General features: G+C 43.0%; 1 protein-coding gene across 1 annotated transcript in view; it reads right to left on the reverse strand.

The window, feature by feature from the left end:
* Positions 1-353: 353 nt before the first annotated feature.
* Positions 354-23,211, reverse strand: part of kcnq1.1 (potassium voltage-gated channel, KQT-like subfamily, member 1.1) — a gene marked incomplete at both ends in the record, with an annotated part of 30,839 nt that continues 7,981 nt past the window's right edge. The window contains 16 exons of the mRNA XM_079997301.1: positions 354-677; positions 2,266-2,327; positions 2,427-2,473; positions 4,527-4,621; positions 4,845-4,920; positions 8,956-9,085; positions 9,814-9,870; positions 11,516-11,654; positions 11,946-12,062; positions 12,272-12,367; positions 13,003-13,113; positions 13,629-13,769; positions 15,043-15,139; positions 15,280-15,358; positions 15,830-15,956; positions 20,511-20,601. Coding sequence (XP_079853427.1) covers positions 354-677; positions 2,266-2,327; positions 2,427-2,473; positions 4,527-4,621; positions 4,845-4,920; positions 8,956-9,085; positions 9,814-9,870; positions 11,516-11,654; positions 11,946-12,062; positions 12,272-12,367; positions 13,003-13,113; positions 13,629-13,769; positions 15,043-15,139; positions 15,280-15,358; positions 15,830-15,956; positions 20,511-20,601 — 1,789 coding nt within the window. The remainder of the gene's footprint in view (positions 678-2,265; positions 2,328-2,426; positions 2,474-4,526; positions 4,622-4,844; positions 4,921-8,955; positions 9,086-9,813; positions 9,871-11,515; positions 11,655-11,945; positions 12,063-12,271; positions 12,368-13,002; positions 13,114-13,628; positions 13,770-15,042; positions 15,140-15,279; positions 15,359-15,829; positions 15,957-20,510; positions 20,602-23,211) is intronic.

The following is a 23,211-nucleotide window of genomic DNA, read 5'->3' on the forward strand; positions in this document are numbered from 1 at the left end:
TGCTGGTGTCGTTCCTACGGCTTCCTTTAGAGGTCACTAGTAGTCGCCAGCTGTCCCACGTTACCCGTCATTCAGTTGTTATTCATCATATCACATCAGATAACATTCCACGTTTTGTGTATACTTGTCTTTTATGCCATTATTCCAACAAACGCTTGGTAAAAGGGTCATCTGCGTAAAACGGATGCAGGGCCGTTTGTTTCTTCCGAGAGTAATTGATTGGTTCAACACGAGGCTGAGCGACTTTCTTTAGAGAGATAAGGAGGGAGGGAGGGAGGTTGGGGCGGAAGAAAAACACAAGAGGCAAGAAGAAATATCAATGCCCGCCGCGAGTCCACAAGTGACCGGCCTCTTTAGGGGCTCTCCTCCTGGCTGATGGTGCTGCAGACAGAAGGCTGGAGGCTGAATCTGGACCTGGCGACATTGGCGCTCGTGCCGGCGGCGGCGGCGGTGGTGGTGGTGGTGGCGGCGGGGAAGGAGGACGAGGACGAGGAGGAAAGCTGCTCGTAGCTGGGTAAGCTGTCCTGACTGGGCAGAAGGCTCCAGGACCTCCCGCTCTGCGGCGGCCCCCTGCCGCTCCCCGACGGCGCACCTTCTCTCCCGCCGAGGTCCCTCTGGTCCAGCAGGAAGCTCAGAGAGTCTGCGACGCATTTCAGCGTGTGCTCCATGTGCGTTATCTACACAGAGCACAACGGGTCAAGGCGATGATGTACTTAGGTAAAGACTCAAAAACGTAAGGGCTCTCTGACAGTCTCCCAGCTTGCTAAAACGCCTCGATTTTTGTCTGGAGCTCACGACGTTGGCCACCACACCCGAGACGGTGCATTGAGTTTGGGATTTAAATACCGGAAGCACACCGCGGGACATAATGTCTTCAAGTGCATCGCGTGCCCACTCAGCTTTTTTCCTCTCTTTTCACACCTGAATAACCACAAACAAACAAAACTACCCCTCGCCATCTCCTCCGCTTCCATGAACGACTGACGGCCCAAAATAAAATGTTTGGAAACATGTTTTGGACCGGCTCTGCACCCACTGGGATGGGGTGGATCTGGGAACGGAAACACCAGCGCGGCGGAGCCAAAGAAGCACACGGGGCTCGTTCTAAAACAAGCGCGAGGTCTGCGTTTGGCTTTTTTCCCACGAGCAAAGCGGCGGAAAAAGGGCGACGAAACATGCAGCATGCTTTTCCACAGGTCGATTTTGAAGTCAACGCGTACCAAAAATAATGAGGTAAGCGCTGCAAAAGTTTGCCTTCAACTGTTCACCCCGTGCCTCGTCCACCTACTGTTGTGTACTGGGAAAACCCGCCCCTCAAAAAAGATGCAGAACAATGAGAACAGTCTTGGAGATGATGGATGGACGATGGACGAGATTGATTGAAAAATTAAAAAAAAAGTACAGGCTTGGATATAAACACAGATGGAACAAGGGAGAAGGGTCATCAAATCCTTTTGGCAATACAGCAAATGGAAAGCGCCGTCTGCTCGACATTCCTTCGGGTAGATTCAAGCAGGCAGATTTCAATGAGCGGCGGCCCCCGAACACTTTCACAGTCATTTTAATCTGAGGTGCAAACACAACATCAAAACCAGCAAGTGTGACAGGATTTGAGAAACGCCGGCGCTAATGGACTGTCAAACCAGCCAATACAGACAGATGCTCTCAGCTTTTATTAGATATATATATTTCTTCCCCTTTTCTTAAAAAAAAAAAAAAAAAAAAAAGCATGTTATACAGTTATTTTTCCTCTTATTTTTCCCACTAAAAGGGCGGAAAACCAAAGCCTGCGCCCGTGATGGGACAACCTTGAGCGGGGGCTTGAAGATCCTGACCATATGACCTGTATCACATGTTGGTTATGAGATGGTGAGAGGGTGATGAGATGGAGGTCAGACCTCCAAACACAACTTCAGAAGGTAATTCAGCATCCAAAATCAACGTTATATACTGTATATGGCAATGCACAAGCACTGTCATATACAGCATTGTTTACAGACTGGCTTGGTTTTTAACTCCCTGAGCCAGACTGACTATCAGCTGTACTGTATGTTTATAACACACACACACAAATTTTAATCTCCACACACACACACACACACACACAGACATGTTTTAACCTCCACACACACTCAGTAGTTTTGATTTGCATGCACGCACACACTGTCACCATAACCTCCTGGAACATGCACACACACACACACACACACACACACACACACACACACACACACACAATTTGATTTCAAATGCATTAATTCCTACCTTCTCCTCCATCCTGTGGAGTCTGGACCCGATGGTGTTCGTGCCTTTATCTTTGGCTCGGTCTTCAGAAAATGACAGGTCGGTTAAATAATAAAACGGACTAGCGGGCTGTGTGTTTACTAGTGGATATACCTTGAGAGATCAATGGATGCATTCAGTACCTGAAGTCGTCTGGAACAAAGTCAGCTTCCCCAGAGACTGATCCAGCCTTGAAAAAAGAGCGGCAGCTCAAATTAGAGTTACCTCGATCAATGCGGATTGCTTTAATCTCTCTCTCCCCCTCTTTACTCAGTCACCACATGCTTCCCCCCCAATCAATTAATTCCCACAGATACTCCTCATTGACATTCAAATCCATTGAAGTCCCTCCCCACCCATATTTTAAACCTTAAAAAAAAAATTCATGTTGAATATATATATATTTTTTCCCCACACCAAACAAGGTCCAAAGAGCTACAGCAAAGGGCGTCTCTTACACCTCTACCCTCGTAGAAAATTCACGGTTTGATGAATATGCGAATTAGACATAGTGATCATGTCAGCCGGCCAAATAACAGTGTCATATAAATAACAAGGGCAAGAAACGTCGGTGATCTGCAAAAGATCAATGGTTAGTTATGATTTAATATTACTTTGATGTCCATTGGCTGCCACTGACACGGGGCCCGGCGCCACAAGGGGACAGTTTACATTTATGTACCCTATAGAAAAAATAATAAAAACATCTCAAATAGTGGCTGAGATACAAGTGTCATATGATGACAATAATGACCCACACCTTGCTTGAATCTTGCTACCTGATCCAGTCTCCTTTCCCACCGCAGAACCAGCATTCAGCGCGGACACCAACCCCACCAATGAAGACTCGTTGGGACCCGACCAGTGAGGACGCGTTCAGAACGTGTACATCATGAATATTCATATCTTGCCAAGAAAATGAATCTGCTCCCCGCTGCCCATCTGGACTTTCTCCTTTCTCCTACCGGCTAAATAAAGTTATCAATTCTGGAATATGCGACTAATTAAAACACTACAGTTGCAACATTATTCTCCTGTCGTGATTATAAAAGATAATGTCAGGAAAGGAGTTATTGTCTTCTTCCTCCCACTAAAACCACACAGCGGCACCAGCTTAAATATGGATATTATTCTATTTTATGCAAGCTTGGCAATTGGTATTCAGATCGAGAACAAATAAATAAACACAAAAAGACCCTTTGCTCTGCCTTTGCGTGTCTAACGCCATCAGCCACCCCCACCAACCGAAACCGGGGTCTGTCGGTTTGGGGACCCCTCTTTTAGTCCACATGTAATACAGCTTTTTCCAACAAAATCTCGATGCCCATTCATGCTTTAAAAAAGAAACAAAAAACAAAAAAACCACTGCACCACTATATTGCTGCCCGCAGGACGGCATAGCAGGATCACGACCTAATGTTTTACTATGTAAAAAGATTTGCCCTCTCGCCATTTTTAGCTGCCCCCTCAGTCACTTCATCCTGGCGCAGGGCATGGGCTGACTGTGAGCTGAGCTAGGCAGCTCTCAGGGGTCATTGACGGCGTTAGCTTTGTCCTATCATGACCAATCAAAACACCATCAAGCAACATGGCTATAATGCCACTAACCTGGTGAGGTTCCTCTATGTTCGCTATAGGTTTTGTGTTGTTGCGCAGGCTGGCGTAACGGTTCAGGTTGGTTTAACCGCAGGAGTCACATTTTGCAAAGTCAGTTTGTTTGTTTTCCTCTCGAAACCGCGGCGCTTTCTCTCTTCTGTCGAGGGGATCTTTGATAAATCCACCCATCCATCCACCCACTCATCCATCCATCTATAGATCCATAGATCTATCCATCCATCCACAGAACCATCCACCCATCCATCCATCCACTATAGATCCATTCACCCATCTATCCATCCATCCTCCCACACACCCATCCATCCATAGATCCACCCACCCATCCACCCACCCATCCATCCATCCATCCATCCACCTATCCATACATAGATCCATCCATCCTCCCACGCATCCATCCACCCATCACCCATCCATAGATCCATCCATAGATACACCCACCCACACACCCATCCATCCATCTATCCGTGCATCCATCCATCTATCCATAGATCCATCCACCGACCCACCCATCCATTACCCATCCATCCAAAGATGCATCCATCCATCATAGAGCCATCCCTCCATCCATCCATCTAACATATGCACATGATTGAGTGTCTAAACCTGCCCTTGTCTGGTCAGTTTACCTTCTCTGGAGCTCCTTGATTCGGACCATGAGGTTCAGATGACCTTGGGAGTATTGCTCAATCACGTCTCGCACATCATAGGGCTTCCGAGCTTGCTGTAAAAGATCAACCACAACCCTGCGGTTTGTAATATCAGGTTATCTGCTAGAAAGGTAAATACAGTACAAGTACATTTATTTAAGGAGAAGTTAGACAAGGACAATTTCACACGGAGAATTTTGCTTCATCAGTGGTGGGCACACACGTGGTATCCGACAAGTATCTATTATCCATGTCCAACATCAGTATACAACAGTATAAACGTGATGGCTTATTCACCTGAAATCTTTTCTTGGCCACAAGGTAGCGCATTTTCTGGATGACTCTGATGGCCCTCCTGTGAGACTCCTTCAGCCTGGGTGAGAGAATCGTTTGGCTGCTTTTAAGATGTGACCGTGAGCCGCTCCAACGTTGTGTTCCATTGTTATAATAAAGAATTAGAGCTTTAGCGCTGTCTACATGCTGACTGTACAATATGTAAAGAAGCCCAATGAACATTTTGAGCCGCGCTCCATTTTACATAACACCTCGCTCAACTTTTTGGAGTAAAGGATGTAATATGTATTTTTTTTTTCCAAGGATTAAAGATACTTCTTCCACCATTCCTTCCCGACGCCAGCTTTAACCTTGATTCTTCTAATCAGCTATCCAGGCAAAGGAGCTCTCTCCCGCTAACACCCCTCCCTCTCTCTCTCTCTCTCTCCCTCCCTCTCACTCTCTGGCAGCGCTGTGCTGTGCACACAAGAATAGGGGAGCAAATCACCATTGTGCAATATGGCAGAACTCAGCCAACGACTGCTCAATTAATTATCCTAACAATTGACTCTTTGAGGTTGGAGAGCACTGACACTGATTATCTTCAGCTAGTGAGTCGTTCAGAGACACTTCTCTGTTTCACTGTATTTGTATTTAAGATGTATTATTATTATTATTATTATTATTATTATTATTATTATTATTATTATTATTATTATTATTATTGTTATTATTACTAATAGTAATAATTAGAATCATCATCATCATCATCATCATTATTATTATTATTATTCCCAAGTGTGTAACCGTAGTAACAATACTCCTGACTTTCTAGTTTGGTTTGATTTCTGACAACCACAGTGGATGTTGTCCAGTCATGTTTGAGTGGGTAGGTCTTTAAATTCGATTAAGTTGTAAATGATACTACATCTCTATCTGTTTTTGGTTTTATTTCAATGCGCTTAATTCTTCTTTTCTTTTATATAAAGGCATAAAATACTACTCAGCCCCTGCTATTGTATTTCAACTTAACTCATATTGCGCGTATAGTTGGCTTTAAAAAAAAAAAAAAAAAAGTTTTGCCCAGGGCTAGACAATTTCGACAGCAAATTTCATACACAAGAGCAATTAAAATGTGCTGTGAAAATAAACTTGGCTTGTAGAAAAAGGAATTTATTCATTAGTTACATCCAGTTTCTGCTTCATCGATTTTTCAGAGTTTTTCATCTGGATATTTGTGGTTATTTGGCAATTTTATTATTTCTTTTCTAATGGTACCATGACAAATGCCTCGTGTATGAAAACGTACTTGGCTGAATAAACTGACTCTGATTCTTAACAGCGATTCCTAATAAACAGAATAAGCCTCCCCCGGCCTCTGCCACGTGGTTCTCGCCACACACAGCGCAGCAATGCGATCAATCTGCTTCGTGTGGAGAAATAGTGGCAGCCGGACACTCCCATTTCACCAATTTATCGGAGGATATATTTTTTCCGTGCAGCCAGAAGGGTGCACCCGGCCGCTAAAATACAACCATTGATTTATCTCACCACATGACCCACAGGGACTCTATCGCCACAACACCTGTCTGCTGTGAAGCTTCCTGTAACTTCGATACGCAACACTGGTGTCGAAGGGAAATTCTTTAAATCGGTAGTCTCCCAAGTCTCCAGCAGCGAATTGAATTGATTTATTATTCATGTGCTGCCGCGGCGATGAGCACAGTCCATACAAAGTTAATACGGGATTTATATGCTTCATCTTTATTTGTCAAACGTATTTGCAGTCGCATATTTTTTTTATTTTCTGATTAGGTTCGTTTTTTAATCTAGGGAGTTTCAAGGAGAAGGTTATATCGAGAAAGAATATAGACCTTTTGCATACATATTTTAACAAAAATGTAAGCCTGATTTTTGAACAAATCATCTCTCTCTTTTTAAATATAGTTTTACAGGCGGCGTCACTGTTCACACTGATGCAGAACAACGAAAGAATATAAAATGAGACAAAATGTCAATGTCGAAATGAAATGAAACGGCGTTTGGGCGCGCCATGTAGTTGTTCTTTGTCAAGTCCAATCGAAGGACGTTTGCCCTTACTTGCAAACGGGTTAAAACTCAATGTGACACCGGTTTGGTCATTTAAGGGTGAGCATCTTATACCTTGTTACACCTTGTTTGTTTTTGTTTGAAGCCGCTTTTACACTGAATCCCAGAACGCACCTGACAGTCGAATCCTGCCCCCCAGTGACCCTCAGCGATGCAACTGCAACTTTATTTTTTCAGTTTTTCCAAAATTTTCACCTGACATTTTTTATTGAATGAAAAATTGAATTCACTGAACTGACTTTGGGTTGGTCACTGTTGTTTGTCGGATTCAGTGTAAAGCCGGCTTGAGTGTGTGTGTATGTGTTTATAGGTTGATGTGTTGTATGACAGAAAATGCATATTTGACAGGCAGCGGTAGTCACTAACATACAAGGGTGTCTGCATGTGTCTGCACGCTAGTAAACATTCCACTCATGTTTGGGTGTAACATACATATTGTTAGAGCTCTGCATTTAATTTGCTGCCAGGGCAAACTGATACGTTTTTCATGTATTCCTATTTATTTCAAGGGTGAACGAACACTCGCATTTGCAATCCCAACATGCCAATACAATAGGGGAAGAGCAAACAAACACAGACAAAGAAACAAGAAGTAATTCTTTTTTTTGTCGGTGGTCGATCTCTAAATCAATACCATCCAGCTTTTCAACCGAGCAAAATTTTCTCAGGGCATGTCGGATGTCTTTCAGCTTGTTCTTTTAGTGAAAATCAAAACAGGAAACGCTCCAAAATACTCCCTGACAAACAAAAATTTGGGGCAGAATATCAGTACAAGTGCCATTTTTTGTGCTTTTATAGAGCTGCCAGTAAAAATGAAACTTTCCACTCCAAACAACATTGCGGGTTTCAGATTGGCTTCACCAGCAGCACCAAAAAAATACAAAATAAAATAAAAAATTTGAGTCTTCAAAAAAATGAAGGACCAACACGCTTGGTCCATGTTGACCGCTCGCTCCAGCATTAACATTGATGAAACATCCTGTCTTTGTTTCTTTTTCAGGAGGTGTGTTTTCTGCCATTGCGTTCCATTAAGCAGATGTATGGCTAGAGTATTGATTTATTTTGTCAGGGACGTGACCATCACTCCAAAGAGCGAGGGAGCGCCAGTTCCAACCCAGTGAAGCACCAAACAATCTTGGCCACCAACTCTATAATCATCCCATCGTTTAGAATAAAGGTCTAAGTGGGACATGCTCCTCACTCCATTTACTCTATTTACTGAACACTTAGACGCCATTACGGAGACACTTAACTCCTTCGCACCAGATCCGCTGATGGCAAGAGCTTATTGGTCACAGAGCTGAGAGGAAGTACATTGCGAGAAATCAGAAGGAACTTCAACTTAGAAAAACCGAGTTGCCTTTCCGCTTTGAAAATTTTTGTTTTAGAAGAATCAAATGAGTAAGTTGTGCCGTGTCACAAACACGGAATCTCTTTTATGTCTGCATTTGAAACACCAAGGTTTTAGTTTGAGTGGTCTGAAAATTGTAGTATTCCACTTAAGAAATTCCACTTAAAATACGTAGATAATCGAGCTAATAAGCTTTTGCTTTGCAAGATCAAAATTGCAAGGCTGTACTAATTTATCTGAGTTTCTGACTGGAAGTGAAAACTATAAGTGAGCCATAATAATAACCACAGTAATACGTGTTTTTGTTCTGGCTAACAGGATAGTGGTGTGACGTGGGATCATTGAATTGTGAAATGTGTGCCGTGGCAGACAAAAGGTTAGGGAACCCAGGTGTACACAACCAAACGAGTAAAGTTGTTGGTTTCGAACCTAAAAAATAATAACAAATATATAATAATAAATATCATTTAAATAGAAAAAAAATAGTGCAGCCAACAATATGAATGCTTAGTTAATATACCTCCTATTCATATACTTATACAACTCATACAACATACAACTCACATACAACTCATACAACACATGTCCAATTTTACAGTGTACAAAATCCATGCATTCACTGACATAATACAAAAAACCCCCCCCCGCTGATACCAAAAAACTAAATCGGCTCACTGTGACACGGTGGAGGCCGGAGCCAGCTCCACGTGCCTCTCCGCCTCCAGCTCCAGTTCGTCTGCGAAGCTGCTGTTCCTCTGAAGGGGTCCGGGGGAGTGCACCTCCAGCAGGCCAGCGCCTCTTTTCACTGCACAGGTTAGTATGCGCATCGCATGAGCCAAAAATGTCTTTCATCCACTGTGCCCGGCTGCTTCAAGCCATGTTGAGGTGATGTTATTACAGGAGACACAGCGCTATCCACGTTAATATCGGTTTGGTGCATCTAAACTAGTCAGTAGCCACCCGTGCGCTGACGCACTACCTTCTACCCCGTGAACCCCTTCCCAGTGCCGCTGCACATAAGACGCAGAATCGCATTCAAAAGACGCTTCCGAATGCGAACAGTGTCGAACAGGGCCGTGAACTCATTTTCCTTAACACTATGAGTTTTTCTACTCATTTTATAAGTGAAAGGGCACCTTTTGTGGTCAGAATAAGCCAAACAAGATTTCAAGGCACAAAGATCTTGACTTGGTGATCTTTGTATGAAAAAGTGCACACAAAGCTACAGTCTAACCAGGAATGAAATTGTTCTACTTTAGATACAAGACCATTTGGACCGTTTGGAGAGGTTTTACCATGGGACTGAAGAGCGCGCTTACAATTATGCGCAATAACCCCTGTTTGACCTGTGATTTTACTGTAACCCTAAAGTTAAAAGAATAAGAGGTGCTTTTAAAGGGTGCCTTGACATTGACCAGGACTTCATAATTCTGTATAAATGTGCAGCCGTTGAATGCGGCACGTCGTGTTTTCGGGAAGACGGTTATGTAAGGCTTAAGGTCGTTTTCCATAGTGCCAAAAGAAGAGAGTTACCTGGGGGAGGAGAGCAGAACTGCAGCGACGACAGAGACGTCCAGGACTGCTGACCATCTGAAATACAGAGAGACATTGGAAGGGATCCAGTTTGATGCGTTCCCTTGGGCGGTGGGCAAAATCAGAGACCCTTGAAAGTGGAGAAAGTGAAACAAGTTACAAACATGCCATAAGAGTTTGTGGGGCTGTGCTGTGGCTGACACTCATGCCCCATTTTTAAAACCTTTATTTCACCAGGGTGGCCCGTGTCCTAATGGGTTTTTGTTTTTCATACTTTCATTTTCACGCTTAATTTTTGCCCTTATGTCAACTCAAGTGTGCCCTCCCAAGCCCCAACCTGGATAGGGCCCCACGTTGCGTGGTGGCACTTTGTCACTTTTGGGCCCTTGGGGAGTCGATGCATTCCACAACAAGACAGGGACAGAGGCCGGGCTGAGGTTGTGTGCAGAAAGGAGACACTGACAGCAGCTCACCACATCCTCCCTAAACTCAAGGACCCCGCTGAGCCGTGGAGAAAGACGGGAAAGACGAAGATGAAAAATGAATGAAATCAGCCCAAACAGGAGGCAGAGGTGAACCCTATGAGGACAGACAAGCCCGAGCAGCATCCACACCCGCCGATTTGGTTTGGCCATATAGTAAAATTTGAATTCAACTGAAGTCGCAATAATGTTACTTCATAACGACAGAAAGACATAAAACAGTCTAGACACTAGTATTCAAGTCATTTAAACTCATATTAAACTTTTGGAAAAAGTCAGAGGCCTCATGTAAGTTAAATACATTCTAACTGTATCTTTCCTTGACTACAGAACTTCCTCAAATTTAAATAAGGTTTGGCCTGCCCAGCAATCAGCGATCCCTCCTAATCTGATATCCCATGGACTCCTCTACCGAATAAATCCCCTTAAAATGAAGCAATCCTCCACATATCTGTCTATCTGTCTGTGGCGATTTGATCGGCTTTGTTATCATTCTAATACATTTGAAGGACCCGGAGTCACCCTTTGGGAAATCTGTTGAGCCTCAGAATTTCCGCCTCATTTCAGCATTATTGCATGGAAGTACTTTATCCATGATTGTTACCACCTGATAAGTGAGCCGTGTGAGAACAGATTGGAACATTCAAGGAATTGGACGCGGTGGATTGACGCCTTAATGTGTCACATGAGGAAGACGGAAAGATACGGAATTAACGCATATATGTACATGTCGGCAGTCATCGGAGAGTTCCATTTAATTGTTTTTAAGACGTTTTAAGATCAATGTGAACACAATTTAAGACTGATTTTTACGCATAAAAGTAATAAGTGTAAAGGTAAGTACAGCATTTGATACAGGGCAGAGGTGAGGATTAGGTTGGAATAGTGTAGGTTATAATATTAGATGATTCCATGGACTTTGATTATAACTGTTGTTTTCTGTATAAATACAGATGGATAAATTATGTTGAAATGAAGACCGTGCCAATTCAAATTCAAGACTTTAATGACTTTTAAGCCCTAATATTAGCTCAATTGAATTCACAACATTTTAATGCTTAGGGACCCATGGAAACTGTATAAAAAACCCCAGCTAATTTAATGGGGAACAACTATTACTATACTGTAGCTCAAGTAAGTTCTGTCCATTTTAGGACCAGGCACCATCGCCGGTGACCTGTGATGGCGTGCGACCCTCTGCGCCAGATCACTTCTGCTACCTGTGCCCACGGTGCTGTAGACGTCTGAGCTCAGCTCCTTCCCGCTGTCGAACACCGAGTCATAGGTGATGCTGGGAATGGTCGGGGAGCCGGGGCCCGCGTCCTTCTCAACACTCTTCAGCTTCCTCCTCATCTTCACCTGTCCGAGAGGTGCAAACATTTCAGCCCAAAAGGTGTGACAGCGGTGTGAGGTGGCTGGTTCTACAAGCCAGTCGGCAGCAAAAGTGGCTTCAAAGTGGCCTGGAAGCAATGTTTTCATAGTTCAGTCATTTGTCATTTTATTTATTATGCTCATGTTTAATAGACATGCTGGTATTCTATTGTCTTATTGTTTTATATTTTCCTCGTTTCTTGAGATGTTTAAATAAAACTTCTCAGTGAACCCCACAAGTTGCCTTTCTCACAGCAGATCAATCACTTCAGCGATTACCGTTTTCTTGGGCTTGGGGCTGGACACGGAGGTCGAAGGGAGGAGGGTTCTCTTTCTTAAAAACATCTTGAAGGTGGCAGAGTCGTGGCTCTCCACCGCAAAGCACCTCCAAGAGGTCTGCAAGACCCGTACGGGAAACAGGAATTGGGTGAATCATTCGAGGGCTTGGGGTTCAATTTTCTGAAAGGTTTCGGAAAATGTCAGAGGTGCCCCTCTTGCATCAAGGCCCTCCAATTGCTCACACAACCAGAGGAAGGATCTTGGAGGTCACCGTGTGCCGCATCCACAAGTGCTTGTTCTTAATTGTGATGACGTTCTGTTCTGACCTGGATGAGGCAGGCGGCCGCAGGAATCTGCCTGTTGAAGTGCTTCTGCCTCTGCTTCTGCTGCACCTTCAGGGCAAAGCCGGAGCCCAGGATCCCCTGTAAGTGGACCCCACAGCGGGGAGAGGTGGTCAGCCCCCTGTCCCGCCCAATCGATACCCTGGATGTTTATGTCATTGATGCTTTATAGCCAATATGAAGAACACCAAGCAGGAAGAAAAAAAACCCAAACAAATAATTAAGTTCCATTTTCCAGTCGAGGAGTTTGGGATCTTATATAAGTAGGGCGCTCCAGGGCCTCCGGGCCAACGCAGCGAGAACATAATCATGATTGGTTTTGAGTGCAAAGAAAGTGTTTTACTGATGATATAAAGCTGTAAAAAGAGAAGCTAGTAGGGATGCACCGATTGTGTGCGGGCAGGCAGAGTGGCGATTGGAGTTGGGAAAACCGTCACTCATTGAAGCAGCCATTCAGCTGATTCAACTGAGTCGTTTTTATATTCAAGGGTTTAGGATCTACGTGGAGTCGACAAAGAGTTTTGAGAAAAATATATATAAAAAATATAATATATATATATTTTCTACTCTACGTTGAAAAAAGAAAAAAAGGGCTCTTTTATCGCAATCAGTATCGGTATCTGGCACATATGTATCGGAACTGAAAAAATGCGGATCGTTGCCGTTCTGAAAAATATCCCGGCCCACTACTTGGGCCTCGGGATGTTCACACTTACCGCTGGAAGAGCGAAGAAGGAAATGGCAAAGACGGAGAAACAGGAGGCGATAGTTTTCCCAATCCAGGTCTGTGGCACTTTGTCTCCATAGCCGATTGTAGTGACTGTTACCTTTAAACACGGGAAGCAGTGCAACCAGGTTGACGATAAGCCATGTATCAACTACACATTAGATCATTTATACTCACACAAAGTAACAATAAGTGGACACACACATATGTAAAGGGTTGTGAATTGATATGATCTGGATTCAATTCCCTTTATGGATACCTTTGTTTGATATACAGTATATTCCCTTTAAAGCACTGCAAAACACGGGCCATGTAATGATGAAAACACAAACCGAATCAAACAAAATCCTCCGGCCCTACCCAGTAATACAATAGAAAAATATCAACTGTGCACCGTGCTCCTTTTCAAACTGTTTAATTAACATGTCAATGATGGCGCGCTGCTGCAAATCCACACTGAGTCTTGTTGAATGTGTGAGTAATGTGCTCTGAGTATCATGTCAGACGTGCTACAATCTGCATGTTGTGATTGTTTTGGCATGGCAGGCACTTGGCGTGTTGCATGCGCATAAACCTGTTGGAACCGGTAAACCCGTGTGCACACGAGATCCTCACCACTCCCCACCACAGAGCATCGGCGTAGCTGCCAAACTCATGCGAGCCGCTGCTGTCCACTGCGTCCTTCTCCGCCAGGTAGACAAAGTACGAGGAGAAGATCAGCCCCAGGAAGCCGATGTACAAGGTTGTGATCAGCTCCTGAAAATACACAGGAAACGTTGTCAATTGTTGTCAATTGGTTTCCTTCTATCAGAGATGTTCACAGGTCATCAAAGGAGTCCAAGTCGAGTCTCTTGAATCTAAAAAGGCCATTTCAGGAAATTGTTTTAAAACAGACAACTCATTTAAAGGGGGCCGCTTTTCCAGTGCCGGCGCACATACATTTGGGTCTCTGACGGGCCTACTAACACACAAACTGGGAAGTAAGTCAACCCAGTCCCGTTTTTTGTGAGCTGTCTGAAAACGTGCTGAAACACGCCGTTCAGATTTCACGTCACGTCACATGGAGACACCGAACCGCGGTCCGTCTGAGAGTAACCTCACCCTGGCGGGAATAACACAGAGAAGCGCCACTAGAAAGACCAGCACAAATCTTTTAAAAGGTAGAGGATGTACCACCAACTGTCCGTGAAGAAACTGCAAACAATGGAAGTATGTGGATGTGGTAGGTAGACTGTAGGCTGAAAGTTGACGTATTTCATACAACGGAACCCACTAACGCTACCCACCAGTCGGCCAGGCCACGCCCAGGCTTAGAGTAAAGCTCTAACCCCGTTTTGGAACAGGATGGTATAGAGATATGTGCGAAGGGCTACAATGCATAATCTGAGTGGTATTTTCAGCAAAAAATAAAAAATAAATAAAATCCAAATAAACCTATATTAATCTGTGTAAAAAGGAGCATAATTGGTCCTGTTTAAAATATATTCATGAGTAGTCAGTGAACATTGTTAACAACTATTTTCTAATCTGGCCAACGTCACTCTTGTGGTCCAAACTGGGTCCCAGTGGCCCGCTATCACAGCCTGCGCTGGTAGAAAACACACCCAGCAACAGTATTTGTAATGTCTCCGCTAGTGGATGTGGGAAAACACATTTTTCTTAAGGTTATCTCTAAAACCAAGTTTTAATTGGTCTCAGTCATTTTTTGTCAGGTTGGAGACGAGCCTGAAGTCACATAGAGTCGGGACACAACGCAAGGCAAGTCTCAAGTCTCTTTGTATGCCACTTGAGTAAGACTGGGGTCTGAGTCGAGACTCCCATTTTAAATGGAAGCAAAAGATTGGCAATATTGATCTAAAACAAAGTCACTTATTATTGACAGCAAGAGCAATTTCAACTAACAAAATGTTTGCTTTGGGTAATTCCTGACACAACACAAACTCTCCTTGGAAACCGAGGAGGGCTTGTGCTTGTGTATATACGAATAAATATATTCATGAAATGTAAGCGTCCCCAAAACGTGATTTACCTGCCGATGGATGAAGACGACGGAGCCCAGGAGCCGCCAAGTCCCGCCCTGTCGATCTACATGGAGCATACGCAAAATCTGCAGGAAGCGAATCCCCCTTGAAAAACAGCACAGAGTTGTATATTTTACATACATAGATACTTAAGTTATGCAGGCGACATGTGCACACATGGATGTGCAAACACACACAGACACACACACACACACACACACACACACACACGTGGAAGGGCTTACCTAACAGCAGAGGTGGCAAACACCTGGCCTTTGGAGCCGGCTGACAATACCACAATAGAGGCAACTACTACAATCAGGTCTGTACGGGACGGATAGAAATATCCAAACAATAGTTAACAGTGATATGCAGTGACAACTGTTAGGGCAAAAAAGACATCCACTATTAACACAATCTAAGAAAAGCACCAAAAATCCCATCAGGTAAATATAAACTTTCAGTAAAAAACAAAGGTTTCGAACCAAAATATTGAGTGTGTGTAGTAATTAAATGACATACATGGCTACACAATTACAAAGCTAAACAATTCAAATTTTAAGTTCTTATTATATAATATTGTATTAGACATTTTACAGTTACATAAAATGAACAATTTCATAGAAACAAAAACATAAGTAAGTTACCAACATTGTTTAGTTTGTGTATCTACAAGTGTGTGTGTGTGTGTGTGTGTGTGTGTGTGTGTGTGTGTGTGTGTGTGTGTGTGTGTGTGTGTGTGTGTGTGTTTGTGTGTGTGTGTGTAGGTGTGTGTGTGTGTGTGTGTGTACCCACCTATAATAGATATTGGCTTTCTGGCAAAGCGCAGTCTCCCCAAGAAGCCCACATATTTACTACGGCACCCCGCTGACCAGAGGCGAACAAAATATTCGATGCCAAAGAAAACCACAAGGACGATCTCCTGTCAAGGAAAGAGGGCCAACAAGAATAAAAAACAAAAGCAAAGGAGGGAAACTTCATATAAAACAACACATAACAATTCAAAATAATGAGTACTGTATCGAAATCATTAACGGGCATCATGGAAAAATATTGTTTTTCCAAACAAAATATTTGGTTTTGAATGTATCTGTTGCACGGTGTCTCTACTGACTCACTTGTTTTGGGAACTGCTTACACCGTTTCATTATTAATACGATGCGACTCAAAGGGGATTACAGGTCACTCTGAAAAACAATCTTGTGTCCTCACAAGGAGCTGGCTTCTGTTGAACATTTTTTTAAGTGGTTATTATTATTAATATAAGAGTGTATGTCGTGTGAGCACAGAGGGTGTTGTACCAATCTTAAGATAACACTCTACAAAATAATACCCCAGACTATAGAAGCTTTTTTTCATTTACATATATTTTTGGAGGAAATGAAAACAAGGAAAACACATATGTCACAGCACTGGGGCTCTGGTGATTACACCTCCTCCTGGCTCGTCCTGATGAAATTGAATGCAGTTTTCTTTCTACACTGCGTGACTGGCTTTTGTTCCGGGTCCCCATGATCACCGTCATTAGAACACGCGTCAATTAATGAACTGGGTCGAGGGCAGAGAAAAACAAAACAAAACCAAAAAAAAAAAGAGCGTTTTGCAGCCTCCCTTGAGGCTACAAATGACAGTAAGTTCAAAAATAACCTGCGTGAAGGTGTATCAAAAAGCTTTTATGGATTTTTAGCAGTCCCTTGGAGTCATTTGGAACATGCAATTATTGGAAATACTTTCCCTGGAGCATCGTATTGAATAAGACATTAACGGTGACGGATGCCTGATGTATAAACTGTTTTATTTAAACTTCATGGAAATTTGATGGCTTCTTCAAAGAATCTTTTTTTTAATCACAAAAGGGATTTTCTATAACTACTTATGTAATCATATGAAATTCCTTTGTCATGAATGATTAAGGTAAACTTAACGTCAATGCCAAAATACAGCAAAAAGGCCAACCAACACAGCATTTATTTTTCTTTTCGGATCAAAATATTGTATGTGATACTCTGTTTGCCTTTAAAATTCAAAAAGAAAACAAAGAAATGAATTAAAAAGCAGGATCACAAAGTTCAAGTGGATCCTTAACAAGGTAAATAAGTAATTAGGTAATTAAGTCATTACTGATTATTTCAAGACCATTATTTTTTTTTCTTATTCCAGCAATTTTTTAGCATTCCACATAGTCTATTTTTTAAGACAAATTGTCTATCCCCCTTTAGTAAAAAAAAACCCCCACATAAATAAATAACTTCAACTTTTACAAATGCTAGAGAAGGTTTAGTTGGCTTTTATACTGCGTTATACAGTCGGTACAATATTACCGACGAAATGGACTTATCGTAAGTGGCTTTTGACAAAGCAGGAATTTAACAATTATTATTTCAACCAGGGAATTACAATGCCGTGTCGCACTCTTCAAATGCCCCTTTCGGCGCGTTGTCGGCTCAGTAAGGTGTCAGGGCGGGGCGCGCTGTCGTTTATACACAGTCAGGTAAAATTGTCACGTTAAATCTATTGACAATGACTTTACAGGCCCGAGGATAACCGTGGATCACCGGACTCATATTGTGTTGTCACATTTCCAAGATGAACCCCCCCCGTTCTGTTACGTGCTTGTACATCCTCCTGTACCAGACAGAGTCGGGAGGCTAATCCCAAACTGGAAGGCTCACAGTGCGGCGCCTCTGAGGAGCCTGTTGATGGGAAACGAGCGCTGTTTAATCCCATCATCCGCCGGCCAAGGTGAATTCCAACATGGAGTGGAAGCTCTTGTGCGGCTGACACTCTCCGACTGCACTCAGGATAATCCGCCCTCCTTCCTCCGTCGCTCCTTTTCTTCTCCCCAGCTTTTGTCTCAGCATGACTGACAGCTACACAGCCGATTTGTCATCCGTCATGTTGTAGCTAAGCAACTGCTGTCTCAATATTCTCCTCACTGAATTGGGGTGTTTTTTAATCGACAGATTGTTTTATAATCAAATTCTTTCAATTTTAATTTAAACGCTTCAAAATGTGTATGAGCCAGTGAGAAAATGAAGACTTGTAGCTTAATTTCAAACAGAGGTAGGTAATTTTTCAAGGTAGTTTTCAAGTGTAAACTTTTTGGTATTAACCATCAGAGTCGTATGTAATATTATGTTACATTTTCTTTATACATAAGGTACACAAAAACATTTTACGCAAAGACTTGACTTTGTGCGCAGTGCCAATTTGGAAGATATGAGCTTTCTAAAAATGACCATTGAAATTGAATTTGTGAATACCATTCTACTGGGTAATGTTCACCTGAATACTCCATTAATTGTCGTCCGACAAGTTTTGCCTAATTTCTTGCCATTATAATCTACTATATCCCCCTGACCAGCTTAAAGGGCTTAATATAGTATCTTTAAAATGAATTTGATTCATGCTTGATTTGATATATAAAATCAAAAGTTTTAAGGTAAAGTCAGCATCTCATAAATTGTTTGTATTTTAGGAGAAACTGCAGACCAAAAAAATGAACGTTAAACTTCCATGGTGCACAAAAGCACCAACAACAAAAGGAAATATTGCAAGACTGCACAAATATTCATATCTGCCTCTTCCCACCTAGTGGGGGATACCTTTCATCTCTCTGTGGCTGTGAGGAATTATCGGCCGCTCTTCCTCGCATGCTCTGGTTCAGCAACATCGCAGATCACGTCATTTCTGTGTAAATCATCCAGTTTTGGGTTTTTTTTATAAACGCAAAAAGAAAATAAAAGAGAAACGATACGGCCTTTTTGCCTGACGCGCTTTACATATTGCATGCTGTGCCGTCCATGGGATTTAGCAGTAAGCGGTGGGCAGCAGGGCGCAGATAGCAGCTGTCTGATGGTTTATTAAGCACAGCGCAGTGCAGCACATAAGGAGCAGAAGAGGAAAACGACTTGAGAATAAACTGGCCATGCTGAGACGCCTTCAGCACACCGCCTCCCACCCGAGGAAACGCCCAGCATAGCCTGTGCTGAGAACTGCCACTGTGGGGTGGAAAGTAACTTCACTACAGTACTACTCTCAGTGATGTACTGTTCTTGAGAACAATTATGAGTTATTTGTGCTTTCCTTGTAAAGTGCCATTTGAGGTGAGCATATATTTTAACTCCACTACATTTCAAAGCAAATATATTAGTTTTAACTCCAATGATTACTTTGAAATTTGGGAAAGAAAAACTAGAGCCATTAACTTTTTCTGCTTAAACAATAGAGATGCATTAAGTATAAAGTTCTAGTAGAGCGCTAGTAATGAGTTCTTGTGAAGGGTCTGGAGCAGAGTTCTAGTGAAGCGTTCTGGCGAGGGAAGAGTTTTAGTGAAGAGTTCAAAAAAGATTTCTCGTGATAAGTTCTGGTGAAGAGCTCTAGTGGAGAGCTCTTGTGGTGAATTCTCGTTGAGGCCCCGTGATAAGTTGTTGTGAAGAGTTCTAGTAAAGAGTTCCTGCGAAGGGTTCTTGGGGAGAGTTCTGGTGAGTAGTCCTGAGTAGAGTTTGTGATAAGTCCTCATGGAAACTTTACTGAAGAGTTGCAGCTCTCGTGGAGATTTTCCGTGACATGTTCTCATGAAGGGTTCTCCTGAGTAGTTCTCGTGGGTTCTTATTCCACGGAGTTCTGATTCTATTGGAGTTTTTGTGAAGTCAGCCTAAGCAGCTCTACTTAAGAGCTCTAGAGAACAGTTTCCGTGATGAGTTCTAGCGGAGACCTCTCTTGAAGTTCTGGTAAAGAGCACTCGTGAAGAGTTCTAGTTCTAGTGGAGAGTGTTTGTGATGAGTTTGCATGAAAACCTAAGTGATGAGTGCTTGTAAAGACTTCTACTGAAGAGTTCTAGAGAACAGTTACCGTGATGAGTCATGAGATTGTATTGGAACTAACACTACCCACGAATCGGCCAGGACACAATCAGGCTTTGACTTAGAGGTGGGAGTGCTGCTGGCCCTTGTAAAAGGAACAGACTATAGTGTGCGTTAAGGATTGAAAAAAGTTGTTCTGCAGAACAAATAATTATCCAACTCTGAGGAGGAGAATGGTCGGAAAAGGCGATCGATGCGCGTCAACATATCATTCAATTAGGAGTGCGCCAAAGTGCATTTATTTTTGAACCTCTCTGTGTGTAGGTAAGTTCTTAGCGGATCAACTGCAATTACTGGGAGGAAAGAAATCCCATACAACCCATCTCTTGTCATAAAATTGTACCACGAAACATATTTTGTTTAGATGTGGGACTCAATAAAGCTAATTAACACACACTGGCACAAATCACATTTTAATTTCCTTCTGCCACCTGGTGGAGTTAGTTTCAGAGCAAAATGTTTCCTTTCCATATCATTATTAAGATCATCTGAAACCTGCGTTGGTGGAAATTCCAAAGAACCAGGCAAGTTCAGATTGGATAGAACACTGCGGGAGATGCTTGTGGTACTGTAGATCTTGTGATTTGACAGTTTGACAGTTTGACACTCACCACCCAGAAGAGCGTCTCGTGAGCCAGCGTCTCGTACTGGTCTATGGTGGAGAGAACACTGAGGATCAGACAGGCGAGTACGATGAGGAACCTGCAGGAGAAAAAGCACACCATGACATTGCCATGGCAACAACTAGGATTAAGCATCACATCCTGTTAACTGTCAAGGTGTTAAGAAAATTTCAGTTTTAATTTTGTAGGAGTAGCAGCATCATCATCACAATCATATAAAAAAAAAAAAATATATATATATATATAGACTTGATGAGACTTGCAGAAATAAATATATCATTATATTTCTGGCTATTTTAACCTAGTGACTTAAATGATATTTTCCGCAACAAAAAATGCCATCTAATTTGGGTTGCAGAGCTCTGACTGATTAAGATTTTTTATTAGTATCTGCTGTCATGACAATGTTAAATTATTATTTTTATATGTTTTCAGCAGAAAAATTATCAAAATGAGTTTGGCCTAACAATGACGGACAAATAATTGGGAACCCTTTGAACGCGTTCATGACTTGACTACATGAATTGGTAAACACATGACACCTTGCTATGTAGAAGGCACAAATGTGTTTCTATACTCGCATTCCTCTAAAGAAACATTACATTGAATAAAATAATAAGTGCACACACACACACACCGCCCTACAAATCAGAAGGCATTTCAGCAGCCGAGACTTTTTTTGTAGCTGTTTCAAATACCTTTGGCTAAAAAAACATGGTCAGGTTTGAAGTTGCACCGCAGCACCGCACTAGAAACAGTGAAATAGTGCATCACAACCATCACCCCAGTGGCTCTGCCATCTTGTATTCAGAACTCGGGTTTTCTTTACCAAACAGATCAAATTAAAGGAAGTTCAAACTAGGGCTGTACCCGACTCAAGAATTTTGTCAGTCGAATGGGATTTGGTTATTCAATGCAAATGTTCGACTTTTAGGCATGGGGGTGCGCCCCATCCTTGTTCCTCCAAATAAAAAAACTAAAAACACTGTTTTTACTTGTTTTATTTCGAGAAACGGGTCACGGCTCTCCGCGATCGGGGCGCACTGAGAGCCGTGTTCACTTCCCACATGAAAATATATTTATGATTCCCCTCATTTATCCCTGTGCATTTTTGTAAGCTTCTATCTTCTGTTTCTCCCAGTGCTTCACCACACAATAGGCCAAGGGTTTGCGGGACGGGTGGGGTGAGAGCTATGTGGGTAGGGATGCGGCGGGTGGCTGGGATCTTGTCCGTCGGCGCTTCTGCCCCAACGTGCTTCTCATCTGTTCTGCACTTTTAATACCACTCATATTAGCTTAGAACACATACAGCCACACATAAATATTACTCCGAACAACACTCCACTAGACCAGGATCTGCGGGGCAGGAGGGGTGCAAGTGATTCGGGTTTGACTTGCTTGGAGCACTCGCACCCCCAAGTCCCGCAATTAAGTTTTAAGCTTGCGTCTGGTGTCGGGCAGTGTCTGGCATGCTGCGACCCGGCAGGGCTGCGGTGAGCGCCGCCGGGTGCCTTCCAGGGCCCCTTGGAGGCTGCTTGCTGTCGTGGGTGTGGGTTGGAGTGCGGATGTCGGCCTTTGCTCCCACTGCGTGGCTTCTGTGCGCCGGGTGCCCCGGGTGCTGGCGGTGGTGGAGGCTGCAGGCTGCTCAGGGTTTTCCTGCGATTGTCTATACGGTTGTGGGACTCAGGCGTTGCCTTGGGGCCTTTTCCACAGCTTGGAGGCGCTATGATATAATTTGACCTCATACACCAGAACCAACTGGGACAAGTCCCGTTCCCTCACCGGTGGACACACACACACACACACACACACACACACACACACACACACACACACACACACACACACACACACACACACACACACACACACACCACTAGCACCTGGTTTGAACACAACCCCAAAACCCTCCTGGTTACATTCCTCTCCTTTTCGCCCTCATTTACTCCCATAACTATGACAGGAAGAGGCCACGTGCCAAATTGCTCTTCCAGCTTCCAAGCTTTGATCTGATCATACCACAGGTCATTCACAGGACAGAGTTATTGCAGCAGTATTTGATGATTTAAGAATAAATAAAGAGCTGCATTGCAGGTTGAGAAGTTGAACTCCATTTTCAGATTAACTCTGTCCTAGATGCAATGGAATAAAAATACTCTGTGCTGTATGCCTAGCACACATACAGCACAGGTAAAAAAAAAACCCAAAAAAGCTTCTCTCTTTTTAATCCTGTTATTGTAATGGACACTGCCTGACAAAAAAAATAAGACTGCTCAACTTGAAGAAGGTTTCCGACTGATGATTCGGCTCGTCGACTTTCAGGGGGCAGCCCTATTACTAAGCTGTCCTAACTGGTGAATACTTATCAAACCTTAATATAGCACATAAGAACTTCAAAAAAGTTAGTGATCGGAATATCAGTGCGCTTCATGTGGGCGGGGGAGGGGTTAGGTTTGGCTTCAATAACAAAAGAAAACACTGTTGGACACTGAGCGGAGGGCCTTAGCTGCAAAGAAAGTCATATCATTGTTTAGATAACGGCATGAGTCCGATTCCACTGAACCACAAAATGATTCCTAAGAAAAACCTGGAGAGCCGTTAAATAATCGCTGATGGAAACCGAGTGAGAAGGGAGTTAGGGCCGGTCGCTCTGTTTGCGCCGTGAAGCTCTTATCGCTGCAGCCTGTGG

This window comes from Zeus faber (assembly GCF_960531495.2).
Source record: "Zeus faber genome assembly, chromosome: 3".
Lineage (NCBI taxonomy): Eukaryota > Metazoa > Chordata > Actinopteri > Zeiformes > Zeidae > Zeus > Zeus faber.